The sequence below is a fragment of the Crassostrea angulata genome, chromosome 3 (assembly GCF_025612915.1).
Source record: "Crassostrea angulata isolate pt1a10 chromosome 3, ASM2561291v2, whole genome shotgun sequence".
Lineage (NCBI taxonomy): Eukaryota > Metazoa > Mollusca > Bivalvia > Ostreida > Ostreidae > Magallana > Magallana angulata.
The window spans coordinates 20,522,673-20,544,566 of NC_069113.1; the positions used below are offsets into that span (position 1 = coordinate 20,522,673).

The 21,894-nt window shown below is 34.0% G+C and overlaps 1 protein-coding gene across 3 annotated transcripts in view; it reads left to right on the forward strand.

Moving 5' to 3' along the window:
* Positions 1-21,894, forward strand: part of LOC128176425 (ankycorbin-like) — a 34,003-nt gene that overhangs the window by 9,214 nt on the left and 2,895 nt on the right. Inside the window, exons 3-22 of one of the 3 annotated variants that reach the window (XM_052842731.1) lie at positions 1,749-1,879; positions 3,501-3,589; positions 6,034-6,098; positions 7,530-7,658; positions 8,412-8,518; positions 8,916-9,010; positions 9,555-9,659; positions 9,872-9,945; positions 10,581-10,667; positions 11,455-11,550; positions 12,368-12,382; positions 13,677-13,802; positions 14,364-14,399; positions 14,642-14,725; positions 15,139-15,214; positions 15,386-15,483; positions 16,958-17,107; positions 18,312-18,383; positions 18,620-19,666; positions 21,549-21,614. In XM_052842731.1, the coding sequence (XP_052698691.1) occupies positions 1,749-1,879; positions 3,501-3,589; positions 6,034-6,098; positions 7,530-7,658; positions 8,412-8,518; positions 8,916-9,010; positions 9,555-9,659; positions 9,872-9,945; positions 10,581-10,667; positions 11,455-11,550; positions 12,368-12,382; positions 13,677-13,802; positions 14,364-14,399; positions 14,642-14,725; positions 15,139-15,214; positions 15,386-15,483; positions 16,958-17,107; positions 18,312-18,383; positions 18,620-19,666; positions 21,549-21,614 (2,748 nt within the window). The remainder of the gene's footprint in view (positions 1-1,748; positions 1,880-3,500; positions 3,590-6,033; positions 6,099-7,529; positions 7,659-8,411; positions 8,519-8,915; positions 9,011-9,554; positions 9,660-9,871; positions 9,946-10,580; positions 10,668-11,454; positions 11,551-12,367; positions 12,383-13,676; positions 13,803-14,363; positions 14,400-14,641; positions 14,726-15,138; positions 15,215-15,385; positions 15,484-16,957; positions 17,108-18,311; positions 18,384-18,619; positions 19,667-21,548; positions 21,615-21,894) is intronic. The other 2 variants (XM_052842732.1, XM_052842733.1) reach the window with 2 other exon arrangements.

A 21,894-nucleotide genomic window follows, 5' to 3' on the forward strand; every position in this document is an offset into this window, starting at 1 on the left:
TGCAGTAATGAAGAAACGGATAAAAAAGTGATATATCCCCACATAACCATTAGGTTTCTATCTGGCTGTTGATGGGGAAATCAGCAAGGGGTGTACAAACAAAGAAATAACTCATTGAATTGGAGGCTCTGCATAGATCATTAGGTTGTTAAGAAATGAGAGGAGTTGTAAATAAGGGGTAGGAGATATTTGTAGTTTCTGTCTTTGCCTTATCATGGTGATGATGGACTTTAATAAATAAATCTTAAAATTTCTTTAATCAAGTTGTTATCATCTTCAAAGAACTAATATGCAAAAAAAAATTCAGGATATAAAAGCTATGAAATCCAGCATTAGAAGTTTATTTCGATATCAAGTCATTTTTAACAAAAATCTAATTTGAAAAAAAAAAAAAATTATCGGTATGTACAAGTACCGGTAAATACATTTTTTTGATTTGCATGTTTTGTCTATGAATTTCCATAATTACTAAGATGAGCATTATAGCTTATCCTAAACCAGCATTAACTAAACCTGCTTTGAAATTGATTGTGTTTGGTGTGAAGAGGGAACAAATCTACATAAAGTGTTAGACTATGGAAAGATTTATGTTCAGTTCATGTACATTTATATTTCATTTCTTTATGCTAGCTATCATTGATACAAGTATTCCACTTTCAAAAGGTACAAACTCAATCATTGAATTGTGGAGGGTAGGCACATTTATAGAGACAAGGTATTATTGTAATAATAATGCAGAAGATCTGATGTTCTGCGTAATTTTTTGTATGGAAATGCATATATATTTTCTCAGCAAAATGGGGAAGTGTCAAGATGATACTAGCTATCTGCCGTCTGATAGATATATCTAATACTGTAATCTTCCTGTGTCATGATGCGTGTTCAGGTTTCAGGGAGGGAGCATTCACTGGCACAGCTTTTCTATTACATTTAGATGAAATGACATTAATATATTGCATATATATGTAATATGTGTAAGCAGCAATCAGGAACATTGCACTCAATAAAGATAAGGGGATGGGTTAATAACAATTCCATAACACTGAATGATTATCTCTGTGGAAATGCCCTGGTACACTTATTTACTATTATATTGGGTCAATAAATTCAGCATATGCAAGAAAGTTTTGGATAGATTCAATTTTTTCCCCATAAATGCACTGCATGCAGTTTTTCCCGTGTAAGAGCAAATTTTGCTGGATGCCCTGTAGTATGTAAGGGATGCAAGTGCAAGGTAATTATCACTTAACAATGGCAGGAAGTAGCAAGTTGTAAGGATGGAGATAATGGCGAGGATAAAAAAGATAGCGCTTTATCAGATAAGTCCCGTGTTTTATGGAGGGTGTGCATGTGCTTATGCCAGTAAGACATTTTGCTTATCACAAACAACTTCCTCCAAAACCAACCATTTCCATGGGGGAATATAACAGCTAATACCTTCACAAGACCGTTTTAAAGGTTGAATTCATATTTTCCCATCAAATTTCCACCGTGATATAGATTTTATTGGGAAAAAAGCTCTTTTTTTTAAAGCTCTGAGAGAAAGCTTTAACAGCTGTACATAGAAAAGATGAAGATATAGGTGTCAATATATCTTTGTTGTTGGCCCTGGCACTGGTTGCATGATTAAAAAACATATTTCATAACCATTTGACACGAGAACAAATGAACATGTTTTCCTTCTAGTTGTCTTCCTCCTCCTCTTCTGCTGCCGCTGCATTGCTAACAATTACATTTTATATTTCCAGCTATCCGAGTGGAACAAGAATGATGAGAAGCTACTGAAGGCCATTGAAATAGGGGATGTAGACAAGGTCCAGTCCCTGCTACAAAAGAAGACCCTGGTCCCCACCAAACTGGGACCCCGGGGACTGTCTGTGTGAGTCATATCTAGCTGTTTTCTACAGTAAAAGACAACGTTATACTGTAGAATATTTCACAAGTTTATTAGAATGTATCGGTAATATTGGGGAATGAAAAAAGGTGGTAGCGAAATTTTCATTGAAAGTACATGTATATATTTTGATAACATTTTAGAGCACTGGTTAATGATTTTTTTATTAGATGATATCTAATAAAAAAATCATATACAGGTTCATTTATGTTAAATGAAAGTTCAAAAATTGTGCAAGCCAGTAACACATCTGCAATTTTGTTGAAATTATAGTTATTATAATGTCAAATGTAAGTTTTCAAAGTTATTGACACACACAGAGTACGTTAACCTAGCTTACAAAGAAATGTTATGTGCACTATATACTGTCAAGGAATGTAAGGAACTTTTTATTACCCTTCATGTTTACACTTCTAAGATAATCAGTGTCGGTGTGTGTGTTTTGTTTTGTTTCTTTTTTCATCAGCTGGTCAAGAAGGAATACCCCCTTAAACATATCCACTGATTGGAAACCAAGTAAATTCCAAACAGATTTGTGCCTTGTGTGTCCCATTAAATGAGAAACCTGGTGAGAGAAATAAACAAACATCCTGACCCCTGGGTCATCTGTTTTGTGTTACTGGGGACCCAGAAACATGGAGATGTAAGCATCTGGGTTCATGCTCAAGCAGGGAATGTGAAATTGGTACATTTAATTATGGGCTTGTTGATGAAAACAGGGCCTAGTGTTTGTGCGGTGGCTTAGGGAAAAGAGGGGGTCAAACGGTGTTGTCTGACAATTTAGATCATTATGTTGCTATCAGGCATTTCACAGAATCTTGGCTCCTTTTGCAAAATGGTGTCTTGCTCCCCCTGCAATAAAAAATACACAAAAAAGCCATTTCAAACCATGTGCCACACAATGAGATGAAATGTTTAGTTTGAAGGGAATATTTTTGTCCGTGTTGGAGAAACGAAAGCGAGAGCGACATTGGTACGGAATTTGTAGGGAGCAGCCAGTAGACTTGTAAGTGTGTGGGTCACTGCCTTGAATCCCCAGTGTGAGGTTGAGTATGATCGACTTTAGTACACAGACATCTCATTCATCATGACCCTCAAAATCCCCCCAATTATGACATAAAACCAGCATATCATCACCTGTTTCCTACTCTTCGGTATATAACGACTACAGCCTCGTGATAACGGTCTCTCGGTGGCTCTGCTTCTGTGACGCCACTTGATGTCTTGTTGAACTGATAGATAGAGATTTTTAGAAGAGTTTTATGACCCGAATAAATATCTGAATCATTTTTCATATCCCAGCTGGTGTTTGTATTGCATTCTTTCGGAAAATGAATATGACCTGATATCTTTTGGTGGTTGAATATTTTATGAGATTTGCGACCCTCGAAATCGGAATTGTCTGATGGTGGGCTCCTGCCTGCCAAATCTTGTCATCAGATATTGACATTCAATGGCTAATACACAAATATAATATCCTGATGAATTAAAAAAGAAAGGTTGTTTGGTCGGGACAATTTTGTTTTGCTGGATTTCAATGAAGCTATAAATGTGAGAAATTTTGATGAGTCTGTTTGATGTTTGAGTTTTTATTATGTTTTGACAGATTCCATGTTGCCTGTGCCTCGGGACAAATAAAGATTGTAGACCAGTTACTACAGTATGGAGCGGAACCCAATGTACTCACTATACAAGGTAATTACCAGGGGCTGGTGTCTTTGCAGTACATGTAGTACTTTGACACATGAGCATACAGTACTGGTACTTGAAGCAATGATATAGAAAAATCAGCAAATTCTTCTTTTATGGCGATCGAAGAAACAAGCACAATATTCATACTGAAATGGAAACCTTACAATGCCCAGTGACCAGTTCAGTGGAAATCATTCACCTGACTGGCGTCATTATAGCACGTTACCGAAGCTAACATTGACTTTTTCTAATCACACAAAAGACTTGTAGGTTTTGAGTTCATTCCAGTTTTGTTTGTCAGAATTGGATCACCCAGTTTTCCTTCCATCAGAATCAGAGATCGGATCTTGGCTTTCATTAATAACACTGCTGGAGAAAAAGTTTCAAGTTTTAATCTGATTTGCTTATCTCAGTTTTATGAAGTTTGATATAATTCTTCTGAAAAATCACTATATGTTATTCAAAATTATAGTTGAAGGGTTGTTTTTCTATTTATATACCGGTATATACCGGTACAAGTAACAAAAGTGCACAAGTTTTAAATGAATAAGGGCTTAACAACATGCTTTACTGAATATGAATGGCCAATTGGTAGTAAATTTTTCTCATGGGCTTTAATTCAAATTAAAAGGAGTTACTTTGTTGTGTGTTCAAGGCAGTTGTGTAAAAAATAGAGAGCAGAACTCAAAATCAATAGATAGTTGAAACGAATTTCATGTTTGCTTTAAATTTTGTGTGTATTTCCCTAGCCACCTGCAGCTTAAATTTCCTACTATAGTTGCAGGCTACGTGAATTTGATCCAACTAAATTTCTACTTTTCATGTTCAGATCAGGTGTTTAATCTCTGGAAATGTTTGAAATATGAATTTATCACTGTCATTCCAACAATACCTGATTAGATCAACATTTTCATGCTTTTAGTTCTCAAATGTTAGTTCCATTCCACAAGACTGATAAGTGCTCGCTTTTTATCTGGAGAATTAAATTCCCCTTAATGACTTTGAAAAAAAAAAATGGCATGTTATTAGGATAGATACACATATATCTTAATTCAAATTTAATGAGATTTCGCTATCTCAAGCATATGAATGTAGGTTTTTGATGCCAGGTTTAAAAAAATTTCATTCGCATACTGCGTGGCCTGTGTCTGTTAATGTGTGAGTAAGTGTCTTGTTAGGTCAAGGAAAATGATAATACATTTAAAGAGTTATTATTTTCCAAAGAAAGATAAAGACCCAGGGATTTCTGTCAAACATCAAATTCCTCTGGACACTTTATTGTCGCGGAATTTTAAACTTCGACGGTGTAGATTATCATATTTATCATAATTATGGAGTCAAAGGATTTAAAAAATAATGCAAAGTAGATATTTAAGGTATTTACTTGATAAGTTGACAATCAACACAAAAAATGCAAATGACATAAATATGGTCTGCCACAGTGCGAAAAGCAGTTTTTTTTATGTAGATTATCCTTAGTCCCCTGTCTTCCGGCAATGTTATACTCGACTTGTCTACAGTGGTCCTAGTTCATCAAAACAACTGAAAATCAATGTTTCCACCATTTGGCTCAGAAGCTGAGGATCTACAAAATTTTTATTTACGACAATTTCCATTAGAGGTGGCCTACTTGACAAGACCAGATAATGTGGCAGCGCAATTTTGGAGTAACTTGGTCATGGGCCGAGTACAATGAGTGCGGAATCAAGAAAAATTGAGTCGATTTAACAAGCAAATGTGTTTTCGTTAATGGTGTTTTTTGATAAAACAATGTAGTTTTTGTAATCCCTGCAATTTTTTAATCTGAAATGGTTGAGAAAAGATTGTATGAGTGTTTTTTTTTAACATGATTCCAGTGCAGTAGATATAGTTGGTTTATGAAGTTAGAACTTGATAACATGTATTATCACAGGTTTTTTCCCTTTAGTATTTATAGTCATATATTTTGAAATTATGTCATCTAACTTTTAAATAAATACTGTGGTTTTACCAATGTTTGTGAATACCGGTACCTATTTTCGTGTAATATGTTATTCAGTTGATCAACAAATTGATTATTAGCCTTTCATATAAACACAAAGTTTTCATATCCTTGAAATAGTGATTTTCACATAATCCATGAATTCAAAATTGATGCCAACAAATATTAAGGTATTATAGTATGTATATCTATAGATTTATAGAAGACGACTTTTATTGGATCAGAAAATGAAGTTGTTATACAGATCATTCAAATTGAACAACTGAACAATAAATAACTAGGAAAAAAGGACGGCTTTTTAATTTCCATAGCTTTTATGCAGTATGAGAGATAGGCTTTGGGCCATGCACTGCCTGTCCTCTGATAAGTAAAATTGACCACAGATAATGAAACTGTGACAACCGTGTGTCTGCATCAGTCGATCTTCAGCATTTTTTTTTATCCTACTTGTTCTCTGTTTGTACAGGTTGCACTGCCCTCCAGCTTGCTGCCAGCAATGGGTGGCCCCAGGTGGTCCACAAACTGGTCCAGGTGAGTGAATTACCATGACCAACACCTCCCAGAGCTGAACAGATGTATACGCACCTTACAGGTGTACGCACCTTACAGATAAATGCACCCAACAGATATATGCCCCTTACATCTGTATATATGCACCTTACCGTAATTATAGATGTATAATAACATTTTGTACCTAACAAATGTATACACATCTTATTTATGACATAATGTTTAAACTTAGTTTAGGATGTGTGTTTAAAGAACAAATATTGATTCTAATTACCGGTATTGCTAGCAATTTTATTTTAAGATGTACAAATGATGTGCCCTCTTTTCCTTCCATTTAATGAGTCTCTGGGGAGAATGTTTCAAACATACGATTTCCTTTAAATTTTTTACAGTGAGTAAACTATGTACAAAATATAAAGTAAATTGAACGGATAGTTTATATATTTGTCACATTCAAATTTTGGTCGTATGTCCGATTCATCACCAACATTTTATATAGGATTATACAGGAAAATGAGGGTTTTCATTTTCAATTTCATATTTAAAAAATTACAAACATACGATTGTCTTTAAATTTTCAGCGATGGAAGGTTAACGAATAAGTAAACTTTTTGCCAAATTAAAACGAAATGGAGCGGATGGTTTTTAGGCTATCCATCCTGATAGCTTGATCCTATAAACGTGCTGTGCCAACCATTTTACATTATAGAATTGTATGAGACAAAAGGATGTTTACGAATCAAATTTAATTTTATTTGTATTAGAAGAAAAAATACATTTCCACTCACACAGAACGTAGAAGGGTCGCGTATATGTTTTTATTTTGCAAATTATAGTTTTGATTTAATTATTGACGCTGTAATAGAAAATGCACGACTTTAATTTTTGTCAATTGTTACGTCAGAGTCTCAACTGACGTCATCCTAAGACGTAGACTCCGACGACAATAACGTCGATTTTGAAGAAGCGGCGAAAAAATTAAAATACTTCTGACATTATTCTAACGATTCATTTCACTTAAAATGTTTTTTTAATAAGTAATTTTTCTGAGAAAAAAAAACGTTACATGATGACCTGTATCATTGAACATTTTACTTTTAATTTGTGTTTTACAACAGTAATGCGCAATACCCTGCGCAGGGGGCGAAAAATTTTAAACCCGCTACCTACCTTAAGAGAACAACCATTACCGGTACTTTTCATCAATAAAATTGACCCCAATTCCAATATTCTTGTCCATATTAGAAACAAATTTCTCACATATATTCACAGTGGTGTTTAGGATCAATTTAAATTAATGTGTCCTCATTTATTCAACCATAAGCAAAATGAAAAAAAATGTTGTTACAGTCAAACCTTAATTGTTATCTCAAGCTCCATGGGACTGGAAGAATATTTTGTGTTATTGATGTTTGAGATACCGGTATTTGAGTTTATTTTGTGTCATTTCAGATTGGAGCGGTGGTGGACCACAAGGATGGTAATAACCTGACGGCGCTCCACCACGCCTGTATGGACGCCAAGTACGAGTGTGTCCAGGTCCTGCTCCGAAGCGGCGCCGACATCAACATCAAGGACAAGGTCAGATCTATTTGTGTTCTTAGCTTTGAGGTCAAGGTCACATGTTATCTATATGGAAACTTAACATCATGGTCAAAATTCTCTCTATAAACTCCATAATTGTCAATTTCAAGGTCACCATGATTTTTTTGTCAACATTATACATTACATTTTTGGAGCCAGCTAATTAAACTAATATGATTACCTGGAAAAAGTCTAACAGAATCTAAATACAGAAAAAATTAAGCATCAATTATGCATCAAAATGCATGATGATGATAGAAAAAGTTTGTATCCAAGATACAGGATATTGTGTTTCTTTAAGAAATGACATTTGATAGGTTAGTCATTTTGAGGGGTATGAATAAATTCTTTTAGTTTATGTAGTGTAAATTATCTCCTAAAGGATATTTCATATTTTAATTTCATTATTCACAAGACAGATATGTGATAGCACAGTTAACAGTGATGATTTTTTTCTCTAAATTGTAGTTACTCTCTTAAGAAAAGATGATATTTTTGACATGTTTACAGGTTTTGATTTTAAAATTCTGGAAAATACATTTCAAATATTTGCTTAAGAATTTATAATTAGAATATATTTTAAGATTTTTAATAATTAGTATTTTATGAAGATAATTAAAATTCTGAGCAATATTTTTTTTATGACATTTCTGAAAATCTCCATAAATTTTCTCTAACTCTGGGAAATATTCTTTATGATCTATGGTTATTGTTATGACCATTTCTCCATGATCCATGATTATCTTTCAGACGGGGAAGACCTGCCTCTTCTATGCTGCACACTGTGGAGATTTCAACATTTGTAAGGAGCTCCTGGACAAAGGAGCAGACGTCAACACTTTTGACAATCATAAAGTGTAAGTTCTCTCTCTCTCTCTCTCTCTCTCTCTCTCTCTCTCTCTCTCTTTTCAGCTGATTTAACGGTTGAGAAGAAAACCTTAGAGTTCCATTTTAGTAATGAACTTTAAATGTAAATCAAAGCAATACTACTTTTCAAGGATATTTTGTGAAATTAAAGGTTTTGGAAATATTTGGTCTGAATTTTGAAAGAACTTTTGAAGGAGAAATTTCCTAAGGCTTTTAAATTCATACCATTAAAGCATATTACAGTTTTCAAAAGAACTCTGGTACCAGAAAATGACATAAAAATTTGTATTTTTAAGTTAATATTTTTGAGGAGATATTAAAAAAATATACTGATATATAATTTCAGTCTCTGCATGGAGTCCTTATAATGATTTTCATTTTTTCTAGAACGCCTTTAATGGCTGCCGCGAAGAAAGGTCGCACAGACGTCTGCGAGTGGCTACTGAAAAAAGGAGCCGATCGAAATTTTACTGACGTTCAAGGTATTAAGAAAAAAACTTCCTTACCCCTCATTACCCCTCTGATATCAAATGAGCTTTAGGCAAAGTACATGTACTAATATAAAGATATTTTGTGAAAGGTCACATAGGCTCCATGATAGGTGGTGTCATTATATAATTGGGACAAGGATCACTTTGGAATCCTAATCCTTTTATTAGTTCCATAAACATAAAGATATTGATTTATCAATTTTTGAGGGGGGGGGGAGGTGATCAAGGGAAAAAATTGTGATATTTATTTATTTAAACTGATGTAGATAACAATTGACCAATTTGTGATTAAGTTTATGAAATGCATTTGGAAAAAATAAAAGTTTTTTTTTTTAATTGATTATTTATTAATTAAGTAGTGAGGGTTTATAATGAATTTCAGTCAGTGTTCAGCATGATGTTAACAAACCGATAAACCCAAGTTATCTCAATTAATTTTGGGAATTCAAAAGATTTATTAATTTTTTTTGCATTCTTGGGATGTAGAAACATGACCCTTTAGATCATGAACTGATAATGATTTTTTTTTCCCTAGGTCGGAAAGCATTGGACTATGCAATGGATGAAGGCCATAATGAGATCAAAAGAATCTTTGAAAAAGCCCCCACTAGGGCCTCTTGGGACTTACAAAATGATATCGGTAATCTGTATTACATTAATGTCATTTATAATTCTTGTTAACATTTCTTGAATATTGATACTTGTAGCTCATGGGCATCTTTTTATTTTCCTCCTTTGTGCACTATAAATTGACTCAAAGAAAGTCACTTTGATGAAATGAATACTGACATCCATAATCCACCAATATATCATACTTGCACTGTTGTCTAGTGGAGTAATTTTGTATTTCAGGTAAATCGAAACCAATGCAAGGGGCCGAGGGTGGATATAATGTCGTCGCAGATGAAATGGTGCACCCAGACCAGGTAATGAGAGCCCACCGCATTACATGTGTGGTCAACCGGATAAATGCATGGTCACTTTATTGAATTTGTGGTCAACTTCATAAATGCATGGCCACTTTATTAAACAGGCAGTCTTATCATTGAATATACACTACAAAACAATTATTAAATGAACGGTTTCTTAATCAAATGAGTGGTGGGGTTGATTTTAATCTGATTGCCCCTTTTTTTTAGTTCATATATATACCAGCACTTAGAAGAGTACACAAAACATTTATCATAATACATGTACCTCCAAAAAAATAAATAATTGGAACTGCAGGTGAAAAATAATGTGTAATTAAATTCAGGTGAGAGTACATTATTACTTAAATATTCATTGAAATGATGCCAATTAACTACTGTAAGTGTATTATATTTACCATGTTCAATATTTGGTAGAAAAAGATTTTATAACAAGTAAGCGTGGATTTGAATTTGCATATTTCTAAATGTGCTTATTCTTATAGTAATGACATTTAATGATGTAAATGATCCTTGTGATTTAGCTAAAGCAGCTTTTCGCGAAAAACGCTGGAAAGAATACACAGCCAAATGTGATATGTTTACAGTAAACAGAGTTTGTCATACTCAGTTTTTACCAATGTGTTTTACAGGCTGATGTGGTCGAGTTTGTACAGGAACCCTCCCCAAAACCCTCCCCCAAACTAGAACACAGGAACGTGGTCGAAGAGGAATCATCAGTGAGTTTACTACTGTAAATTCCTAATTAAACGCGAGGAATCATTATCCGCATAAAATCACGAGAAGCATATCTCGCAGATTTTGAAATCTCACTATTATTTTTCGGACAGATGTAAACTATTTGGAATTATGATAAAAATTCGGCATTCGCGATTTTATATTCTCGCTATTTGATGCAAAACCGTTGAATTGCGGAATTAAGTACTCATGTAAAATAAGGAATCTACAGTATGCAAAGAAAATTTTTAACAAAAATACATTCAATCATTACATACACACTAATCATTACTGTAAGGACACAGTTCTGTATGGTAATTGGTAACAACTGTACAAAAAAGGAGATTTAGTCAACAGATGAATGATTTGTTCTGAAATGACATGCATTGAAAGTATGGTATTAAACTGATAAGAAAATATATGCATGACTGTAGATTAAATGAAAGAGGAAACCTTTTAAGTGAAGGGAAAAAAAAAAAAAATCAATATCGAGTTTGGAATGTGCACTTGATTGTCTCCAAGATTGGTGTATGCTGGATTTTTATTTTTGGGCATAAGTTTTGGTAAATTAAGTTATAATCACAGTTCGAGGATAAATGAATTCAAAGCCAATGATCTTATGAATAGAATATGTACCATCAGAAATTGTACTTTAATGACCTTTTAATTTTTTTGGATCAACTCTGCAACTAAATTCAGGAAATGTTGTGTTCAATGAATATTGATGAAACCATGGTGTTTAAAAGCTTGATGTTATGATGTTATATGTAAGAGCTTGATCTGTTGTAGCTGAGGACCCTGTCAGTGGCCAGTTCTTCCACACAGAGCTCATCTGAGCAACAGCAGCAGCAACTTCAGCAACAGAGGGCGATGGAGGCCTACAAGGTACTGCATGACCACAGGGTACTGCTGGGGCTGTGGGGATAATTCACAGAATAAATGACAGTCTGTTCTGTGCAGAGTCAAATTTTAATGTAAAGTCTGTGTCAACATCCCATTTATAGCTTTGCATTTGGGGGTTGGGTGGATAATGTTGAAATCAGAAGTAGATTTGTAAAGAAGGGGCTGATTTTGTGTTTGAATGAATTTTAAAGAAAAATCTGTGTCAATGTTCATTTGTAGCTTAGCATGACGGGGAAAATTTGGGGTTGGGGTTGTGGGCGTTAGAATAAGAACCAACAAATGGATAGAACTAAAGAGATGTGTAAATCATTGGTCCACAAATATTCTTACCCAGCCCTCTTTGACATACACTTGTATTTGAAATTGTAAAGCATTTACATTGTAATCTGACTTTGAAACACCAGTTATGGCAATGAATTGTTCAGATTCAGTTTGCACAGAACAGACTGGTTTGGGGGGATTTTTTATTTAAAATAGTCTAATGGGAAATGGTTGTTAAAATGTAAGACAATAGTTTTGTTTGTATGTTTGTTTGGTTTTGTAGATATTTTATTGAATTTTAAAACATCATATTTTTTTTTTCATTAGTTTGTTTTTGTCTTTTTTTTTTTTTTTTTTTTTTTGCTTTTGTTGTTTTATTTTTGTATTTGTTTGACTTTACTGTTACGATCAAGAAACTTGTTGAGAATTTCCTAAAAACTTGTTATTTACATTATGCATGTGCATTTTCAGCATTTATGAAAACATAGAAACATTTTCAGTTTTTATCTTGTTTTGTGTTAATTTTCTTGTTTCAAAGGCATGTAGTACACAGGTAAGATAAGCTAGCGAATTTCTACCACCCCCCAGATATTCTACTGGCCTGGCGTGACAGTCTGCATGGGTGCTGGCACACAATCTGTTCCCTTTCCTCACTTATCATTGGGGGTCATCTCATTGTCAGTAAAAAAAAAAAGGGAACCATATATTGGTAGTTTTCATGTTCAAATTGTTTTGTGTTTGTTTAGATTATTTTAGCCTTTATTTTTAATGACTTCATATGATTCCATTGCAAGGAAATCGAAAGGGCTCTTTTTTATTTGCCAGATTTGTTATGATGTTAACTTTGATGCTCAGAAACTATGGTATTTATGCCAGTAAAGAAACTGAAAAGGATTTTTTTAATACTTTTCTTTGTGAAAGTCATGTTAAGTTAGATTTTATGTACATGAGTATTCTGTACTAAGGAAAAAGGGTGTGTTACACTATAGAGCTAGAAAGTAAAGACTGAGCTATTTTGATGATTTTTGTTTGCATTTAGCAATAGATTTTATAAAATCATTTTTAACAATGGGTCGATTCTTTTCACAGGGTACATTGATTTTGTCCCTTGATCTTATTTCTGAGGTGCTTAATATGATAATTTGTAGTGTTCAGCAAAAGTTTATAATGCTTTAAAGTTTTTAAATCAATCTTTTATTGTTTGAAAGTAGTTAATGCTAAGTAAATTAATGTACACATTTATTGCAGTAATATCCATTTTAACATGCAGATGGCAAAAATTTTGGCACTCCAATCTCATGTTTGGCTTACACTCTTCTAATATTTTCTTTTGTTTTTGATTTAGAAGTGAAAATCACACAGACAGACTTGTTCAGTTTGTCTTATTCTGACACAGCTTAATTCTTCAGCAAAATTTTTAACTGCCCCCAAAAAAATTTATGACATTCTAATTTTTTTTTCTTTCTGAAAATAGCAATTCAGGGTGTTGTTTATTTCCTATGCTGAGACTTTTTGTGAATCATGATTTTCCTTTCCAATTAACTTATTAATTAATTTATCCATTTGTTTATTATGTGAAATGAAATTAATTCCTTTATGAAAACTCATTTGAAAAAAAAAATCCTAAATTTTAAAAAATGTTTGCTTTCAAATGCATGTACTTTTATGTTTTTAAAATATCCCTGTCCTTATTTCCTTTTTACCTAAGTTGAATCTGAATACCCGTATTATAGCTAGCATCCTTTGTTTGTAAGTGTTATGCACGAAATCTAGACGATTCACTTTTAATACATTTTATTAATATTAAGGTAATTTGATTGGAACTTCATTTAATTTTTATTTTTTAGGAATTAGAAGAAGAACATGAACAACTGAATGAGGACTTAAACAAGTTAACTCTTCAGAACAGAAAGTTACAAGATGAAGTTGCTCAACTCAGAAATCATCTGGAGCAAAAGGAATCTAATATACTTGTAAGGAATTAAGGAAGACGGAATCATTCTTTAAGTATTATGAGGTGATAATTTTGGTGGGGGTGTGATCAAATCCAATGAAGTCTGAAGGGTTTTATGATAGATTTAATCACGCCCCGACCAAAATTATCACCTCATAATATTCAAAGAATGATTCCTTATTACTCATATTTATACAATTTTAAGCCATTGTACGATTAAATTTTTAATTATAAATAAGCAAACCCTGCTGGCGCCCCAATTATATGTCATTTGAAGTTATGGGTTATATAGTACAGACAAAATCGATACGTAGTGTTATCACAGGCAAACACACTGGAAAATGTAAATATTATTGGTTTTATGACCTTATCCCCTTTATAAGGGAGGTCAAATTGAAGTAAAGAATTTTTATCATCTGTGGGTATGAGCATCATATTTTAATTTGAATACATCAGTATACTATCTGTTGATTACATATATTGGCTTCCCCAATGTTTTATATTGTTTGTAGATTTTAAATGCATAATAAAGGAATATTTCTTAATATGAGTAAAAATTTCAATGCACTTCATTTTCTAGCCTGCAAATGATAAACTTGAGAAGATGCAAGAACAAGTAAGTTTTTTTTAGACAATAATTTTAAGTAAATGATAAATATTTGAAATACAAATGTTCCTTTGAACAAATGCATTAATTAAAACAAAAATTTCATAAATGCTATTTGAAAATTAAAAAATGATTGGTTTTCAGAAATGCTTTTTGATGATTTATATTTTGTGAGGAGTTAAAATCTTATTTTTTGATTATTACAAACTGTAAAGGTTATTAGAAAACATATCTGAAATGATCTTTTGCAGATTGAAATACTTGAGGATGCATTGTCTGTAGAAAAAGAGAAGAACCAGGAATTACAGGAGAGACTCTCGGCCAATGAAAAACAGGTTAGAGTGGTCGAAATGGTATAGTACAGGAAATGTAAAAGTAATGTATATGATGGGGGATATCATTTTAAAACTTATTGCTGCAAATTTGATCTACTTGATTGGGGTCAAAGCTATTCCTTGGTAAGAACCTGGTAAGTTGTTAGAAATTGTGTTCGAAGCATTTGTATATGTTTATGCAATAAAATATGTTCAAACCAAACCAAACCAAACCCTGTAAATAAATCACGACCTGGAATAACTGGAGAGATTTAGTCAATGAAAAACGGCTGTAAGTTGTTGAATTAGTATAGTCTGAATTAGTATAGTATACCATTTGTAGATGTGTATGTGGGGAGGAGGGAAATATCATTGTGAAACATTGATGCAAGTTTGAATTGGATGGTTATGAGGATTACTTACTATTATTTCAGGGTGCTAACAAGGAAGACAGTGGAAACACAGCCGACACCTGGAATGATAATGAGGAAGAACTATTTGACACCCTAGGTACACAGAAAAATAGGAAAAATATCAATTATCAGGATTTTTAGGACAACATTTTCCAAAAAAAATTTCAAGGAAGAAAAAAATTTATATACATGTATTATCAACTATCTTTATGTACCCAAAAATATAAGAATATTCCAAGTTGAATACTGATGTGATATATGTTTATAGAAAGGAAACCTAAGACAGAAGACAAGCAAACAATAGCAATGCTAAGGAGCAAGATTTATACCCTTGAACAAGAACTGGAGCAGCAGAAAAACCAAAAGGTTTGTAGAGGAGTTCCAAACTGTTTGGATGACACCATTTCTCAGTGATGTTTCCTATTAGGTCTTAAACGAATAAATTTTGCTGAAAGAGGAAGGTGTCAAATAGATGAAGAGTTTTAACAGACATCTGCACCTTAAAATATGTTTACAAGATCCCCTAATATCTTATGTTGTTAATCCTGTTGTGTTTCCATATGGGGACTGCAAATACTATAAACCTACATTTATTCGCGAACAAGAAATTTCACGAGGTCCACGAGAGCCTCATTGTCATGAAAATTTCTCGCCACGAACCAGCCCTTGTCGTATTGTAATATCAGCATGGATCTAGATGCGGCTTATTTGCGAAAATTAGTCATTGCAAAACAATTTATATCCAATAAATTACGAAGTAGTGTCGTCGCAAATAAAAGTTGGTCTACTGTACTTTTTTACTATTCTCTTCTTGGAAGTACAAGAGAGTAATTATTGTGTTCAGAGTTTATTTTCTTCTCAACATATATGGGTTGTGAAGTAATTTTAACAAAATCAAAATTTGTCCACTGAAACCATGAAATGATTGCTTTTCAGAAGACTTTGCAGAAGACATGGTGATTAGAGAAAAAAATTGGGGTATTGCATGATTCATTTTGATATTGAAAGAACACCTCTAAAACTGTTCATTTATGATGCACAAAAGTCGACGGCATGAGTTGTTTAGTTCTGATGTATTGGCATTGATGCATTCTTTGAGTTTTTGTTTCCCTCAATTTATTTCTTTCTTACTAATTTTTTATGTAAGGCTTGGATGAGATTTATTTCACTCTTTTCTCAATTGGGCATATTTTTAGAGCAAGATTGTGTTAGGTCTCTCTCTTGCTTTATAACTTAATTGGCATATAGTTGTAGGGGTGGGTTATGAATATGGCTTACTACTAGGATCGAAACAACTACATGTAGTAGTAAATGAACTACGGTATAACAAAAAAATTCTAAAACCTGGCTCTCCGGGACAATAAAAGTGAGACAAGCTCACCTTTGATCTCGTCTCACTTTTACAAAATGAAAAAGTAATGGAAAAAGTGAGACTGAGATCAAACGTGAGCTCGTTAAACTTTTATGGCCCCGGGTGCCTGAAGTATGAGCAATGTACCGGTAGATGAACAATAGACAGAAGTATTATATCACTGTTATTTTATTCCTTTCTGCCAGTCTACTACTACTAATAAGCCATCAATCATCACAGTATTTGATACTCATACCATGTACACACTTGTTATTTATTTTGCCAGTGACTGAAAGCATGGTCCAAAGGAAAAAGCATGTCAATTGACGTACCCAATGTTATTGTATTTATTACACTAACATGTTTCTTAATGAACTTATGAAATTTTTTTACATGACAGAATTTGCTGAATATCTTTTCTTTTAAACTGCTGGATGATTGAAACAAAAAATATATTTTTTGTTAAAGGAATATTTTGAAATTTTCTAGGAAGAGGAGAAACCACAGACAAACAGCGTGAACGACTCTGTGGAGGACGAGTCTCTGGATCTGGTCGCACAGTTAAAGGCGGAGCTGGAGGAGATGCAAGAACGGGTCGATGCGCTGGAGGAGGAAAACAAGGCCCTGTCTGATCAAGTGGTCAGTCTAACACTGATATCACTCATTCTGTACAGTAACGATCAGACCCAACTTAACAGAAAGTAAATTCAGACTAAACCCTGGATTTACTGCGGGGGTTTACTCTGGGTGTGCTAGAGTGGACCCAGATTAAACCTAGAGTAAATCCAAAGTAAAAAGTAGAAAAGTAGACCCCTCAGGTAGATGCTACATTTGTATTTGGAATATACAAGGGGTAATATTACAGGCAGTAATATTATAGCATTAAATCATGATTTTTTGATGTATACACTCTCATAACTGCAGCGGTGTGAGCATACAAATTGAGTAACGCGCGTTAGCGCGTTATGAAAATTTGTATGCACACACCGCTGCAGTTATGAGAGTGTATACTTCAAAAAATCATGATTTAATGCTTATATTTACATTTTTTTAACTTCTTGCTTGTCTGCAAATATGATTCATACCTTAAAATTCCTATCTTATCATAAGGGTAAGTTAATAATAATGGAAGAGCCACAGTAACAGCCACGAGCGTGAACTTTGATTTTCGCTTGTGACGTTGCAGTTTACAGCGTACAACGTTTGTGACGTCATAATAAAACTCGTGAATTTGACCTTTGACTACTTGTTGCATTTAGAGGCATTTAAACATCACGGAATTTAATGGAAAAACACAGTAGAATGTAAATATAATAAGATAAAACACAGGTCTGCTTCACATTTCAAAGTTTAAAGAGGACCCCAAAAGCAACCGTGAGTAAACTCAAATAAACCCCTAGTGGACCCAAAGTAAACCCCAAGTGGACACAAATTTTCAGAAAGTAAACCCAAAAAGTAAACCCAGGGTTTAGTTGGGGTTTACTCTGGTGTTAGATTGGGTCTGATTGGTACTGTAAACTCTTATTGATGCATTATGCTGCAAGGATAGGCCAACAAAAATCATATGTATTCTTGTTCAAATGCTGCAGCATTGCTTAATTTTAATGCCATATTAAAAAGGGGAATATATCAAGTTAGAATATGAAAATAAAGTTAATAATCTTTGCTAATCATGCAATGAAAATAAAAACCATGTCTGTTATATTAATGATTTTAAATTTTTGGTCTGAGAATCAAATAGTTAATTTTTTGGATGTGAATATTAAACAACAAAAATTTGAACCAATCTATGCTATGGAGCTGTATATGTTCTGTAATCTATGTTTTATATTGTGGATTTTAGCTAAGCCAACAAGCTGAAGTTTTGAAGAAGATGAGAGCAGAAGAGAACAAAAAGGAGGAGAAATTGAAAAAGGTAAGTGGGCTTTGTACATAACATAATACCTGTAACTTTGGTATTGTATTAGCTTTATGTGCAATGATGTGCCGTTTGTTTTCTCTAAATTGACAGTAAGTTCAATGATAGCAAAGTTGACTTGCTTTAACATTATGTTCCTTCGATTTCCATAGAGAAACAAAAGAGAAACAAAGTGATGGAAGATACTGTTATTTTTAGTTTGTTTTAATCCAATTACATTGTTCTTATTTTAGCAGGGAATGGTAAATGGGGTTGAAGGCTTGGAAGGAAGTCCAGACACAGATGTGGTTCAAGAACTTTCGGAGGAAAATGAGAAACTGGCAGAGGAGCGTGACACCCTTAAACAGGATTTAGAAAACCTAAGAGACACATACGACAAACTAGTGCAGGCAGGGGACAACCTTCAGGATATGTATGACCAGTTGTTGATGGAGAAAGACCAGCAGTTCGAGGAGTTTGAGAAACTTATGCAAGAGAAGGAAGAAATTGTGAAGGAAAATGAGTTTCTTCTGTCAGATGGCAATGCCATGCATGATGACTTGGAGAAGCTTGTTAATGAGCTGGAAAAGCTCCAAACAAAGTTAAAGGAAGTGTCGGACGAAAAGGAGGACTTAGAGAGGAAGCTCAGTGCTACAAACGTTTCTGGGAAAGCCAGTGAGATGGCTAAAGTCATGGAAGAGAGAGACAAGCTCAAGACGGAGAATGAGGAATTACAAGCAGAGAATGAGCGCCTGAAACATGACCACGATGTGGTGTTGGAGGAAGTTCAGAACCTTCAGGAACAAAACCAGATCCTGCAGAAAGAACAGGACCAAATACAGGCAGACTTCGAGGACGCTCAGAACGAATTTGACCAGCTCACTCAGAATCATGAAACTCTGCAGCAGGACTATAACCAGCTGGAGCAGGATTATTCTGAACTGCTCCAGGATAAGGACAAACTGGAACAGGAGTTCTTGGAAGTCCAGACAGCCAGTGTTCAAGTGGAGCAGCGTAATCCCATCTTGCAGGAGGAGAAAGAACAGTTGCAGCAAGAATATGAAATCCTGTCCTACGAGAAGGAGCAGCTAGAAATGACAATCAAGGAGCTATCCAAGAGTAATGCTCTTCTGGAGGAGGAGAATTCAAAGGTTCAGAAAGAGCTGTCCAGCACCAAGGAACGGCTCCAGAAAGAAACGGCAGCCAACAACCACGTGCAATCTGACCCCTCGGCAGCAGACAAAGAGAAGCAGATAAAGTCACTCCAAGTCCAAGTCGCTCGTCTCCAACAACAACTCGCTGTAGGTTTCTAATCTCTAAGAGAGAATAATATTACTCTGAAATCCAAATCCTTTTAAGTCGTGACTGAGAGAGTCGTAGTCTTTTGACAGTTCAGGCCCCGGTGGATAATTTTTAATGTCTATGGTTGTCGAAATGATATTTATTTTATCTAGTCTTGTGTTGAGGGTGTTTTATATATAAATCGGTTCATTATTACGGTTCCAATTGTGTTCAGTGTAAGATAGAATAGTTGTGTGTGAAATGATAGCAGAGCATCAAATTGCATGTGACGGTGGACATCTGTTCTGTGTACTTTCTTGCATCTTTGTGTCCCATTGTATCATGGCCCCCACATGCTTCTGGACACTGCCAAGCTGGCTGGCTTTTTTTTCTCTCCCATTTTTACAGGCATTCAGTGAGCCATTTTTACCACAAGGGGGCATTCAGGTAATCCTATTTTGTCTGATTGGCTGCCATTTTAATCTGGATCTTGTGTTGCGCTTCTAATGTCACCCTGCTTCAAAGATTTCTTCTCCTAACATCCTGTTTGGAGCACAGTTAATTAGGTCACTAATATCCACAGCTTTTGTTTAAGAAGAAGAAGAAAATTTTGTATATATTTATAATCATATCTGAGATTTTAGACTGAATTTTTTTTTTTTTTTTTTCAATATCGAGCTTCAGATCTCTTTATCATAAAAGTCAACAAGCAGTTAATATTGTAACATGGAAGAAACTAATTATTTTTATTTTGAATATCTCTGTTCAGTGAAGTGGCTTTAGAAGTATATTTTTTAATCATTTTTAGAACATTCTGTTTTTTTTGTTGTTGTTTATTTGTTTGTGAGTGAGTGCATTTTCTGTTGTCTTCATCAGTTTGTGGCTTTGTTTTGCACGGTTGCATTCCTGGAATGATGAAAAAAAAATGTACTTCTTAGAGGATGCATTTTTAAAATATCATCTCTTTGGTTTTCATTTGTGTAGCTATTTTATCTGCCTCAAACATTGATAAAATTTCATTCATTTAGCAGGACATTTTGTGTACATTATCAACATTATCATAATTTGTCATGCTGCCAAAGATTAATTATATTCATTTGAACATGTTTGTTTATATTACAATATTAATAATTTTTTGCTTCTGAACGTTTATAATGATGGTGGTTAATTTGATCTGGATAATAGGCACATTCTTAAAGTTAAAGAGTGAACAGTCAAGAGTCGCAAAGTCAAACTGTCTTTCTGGTCCCTCGTTAAGTCAGATATTGTGATTAATTAATATACTCTATTTACTCAGCGGTAACATCCTCTGATCAAATGTTTACCAAATTTTTCTTGGACCGTTCAGATTTGACCACTGTTAACCCCAATTTGATCTGAACCTAGCACTAATTAAATAAGAGAAATTAGTACTAGAATTTTTGAAAACTAGTCTAGTAAAATTTACATTTAGAATCACTTAAGTAAAAAAAATTTGGATATCAGTTATACTTGTTAAGCAGTGCAATCAGAATGTTAAAATGTCATCAAGCTTTTAGGTTGACTCCTTGTCGATGTATAAACATAAATTATAAACTTGCTATAACCACTGAATACATGTACTAGTTAGGACATGAATTTAAAAAGCAGCCCGCCTTGAACTCAACTTTGATGTGTAAACTGCACATTTCACACACAAAATGTCTAAGTATAATGTACAGATTATATATCTAACAGAATTTGTGTAATCATTTTTAATCAGTCCACTTCCATATCTGCTTTAAGAAAGCTGTATTCAGGAAACATTTTAGATTGATTATGTTTGATAAATTGATGAGAAATAATATCATAGTAGGTGATTAATTAACGTGTTCTTTGTTAGAGTGGTGTACCAGTAATTGATTTTGCCAATTTTTTTTTTAGGAAACTGATCGCCACCACATGGACGTCATTAACACTTACAGAACTCACCTGATCAGTGCTGTACAGGTAAGCAGACCATCGTGTAGAAACCGGTCAGGCAATATGCTAGTCATTTATCTGATTTCAGTTTTCAACTCAAACTCGCCTCTGATAGTCGTTAAAACACCATCACCAGCCTTGTAAAGTGAAGTGGTGCAGTTTGTTTACATGTAATAATGGTGACTCTCTATCTCAAAGTAAATTTAACATACTTTATTTTCTGAGATCAGTAGTGTGTTCCTTAGAAAGTCTGAGGCAAGTAAAGAGACGATATCAGTAGTTAATTGCGTGAAGAATTCAATGGTAT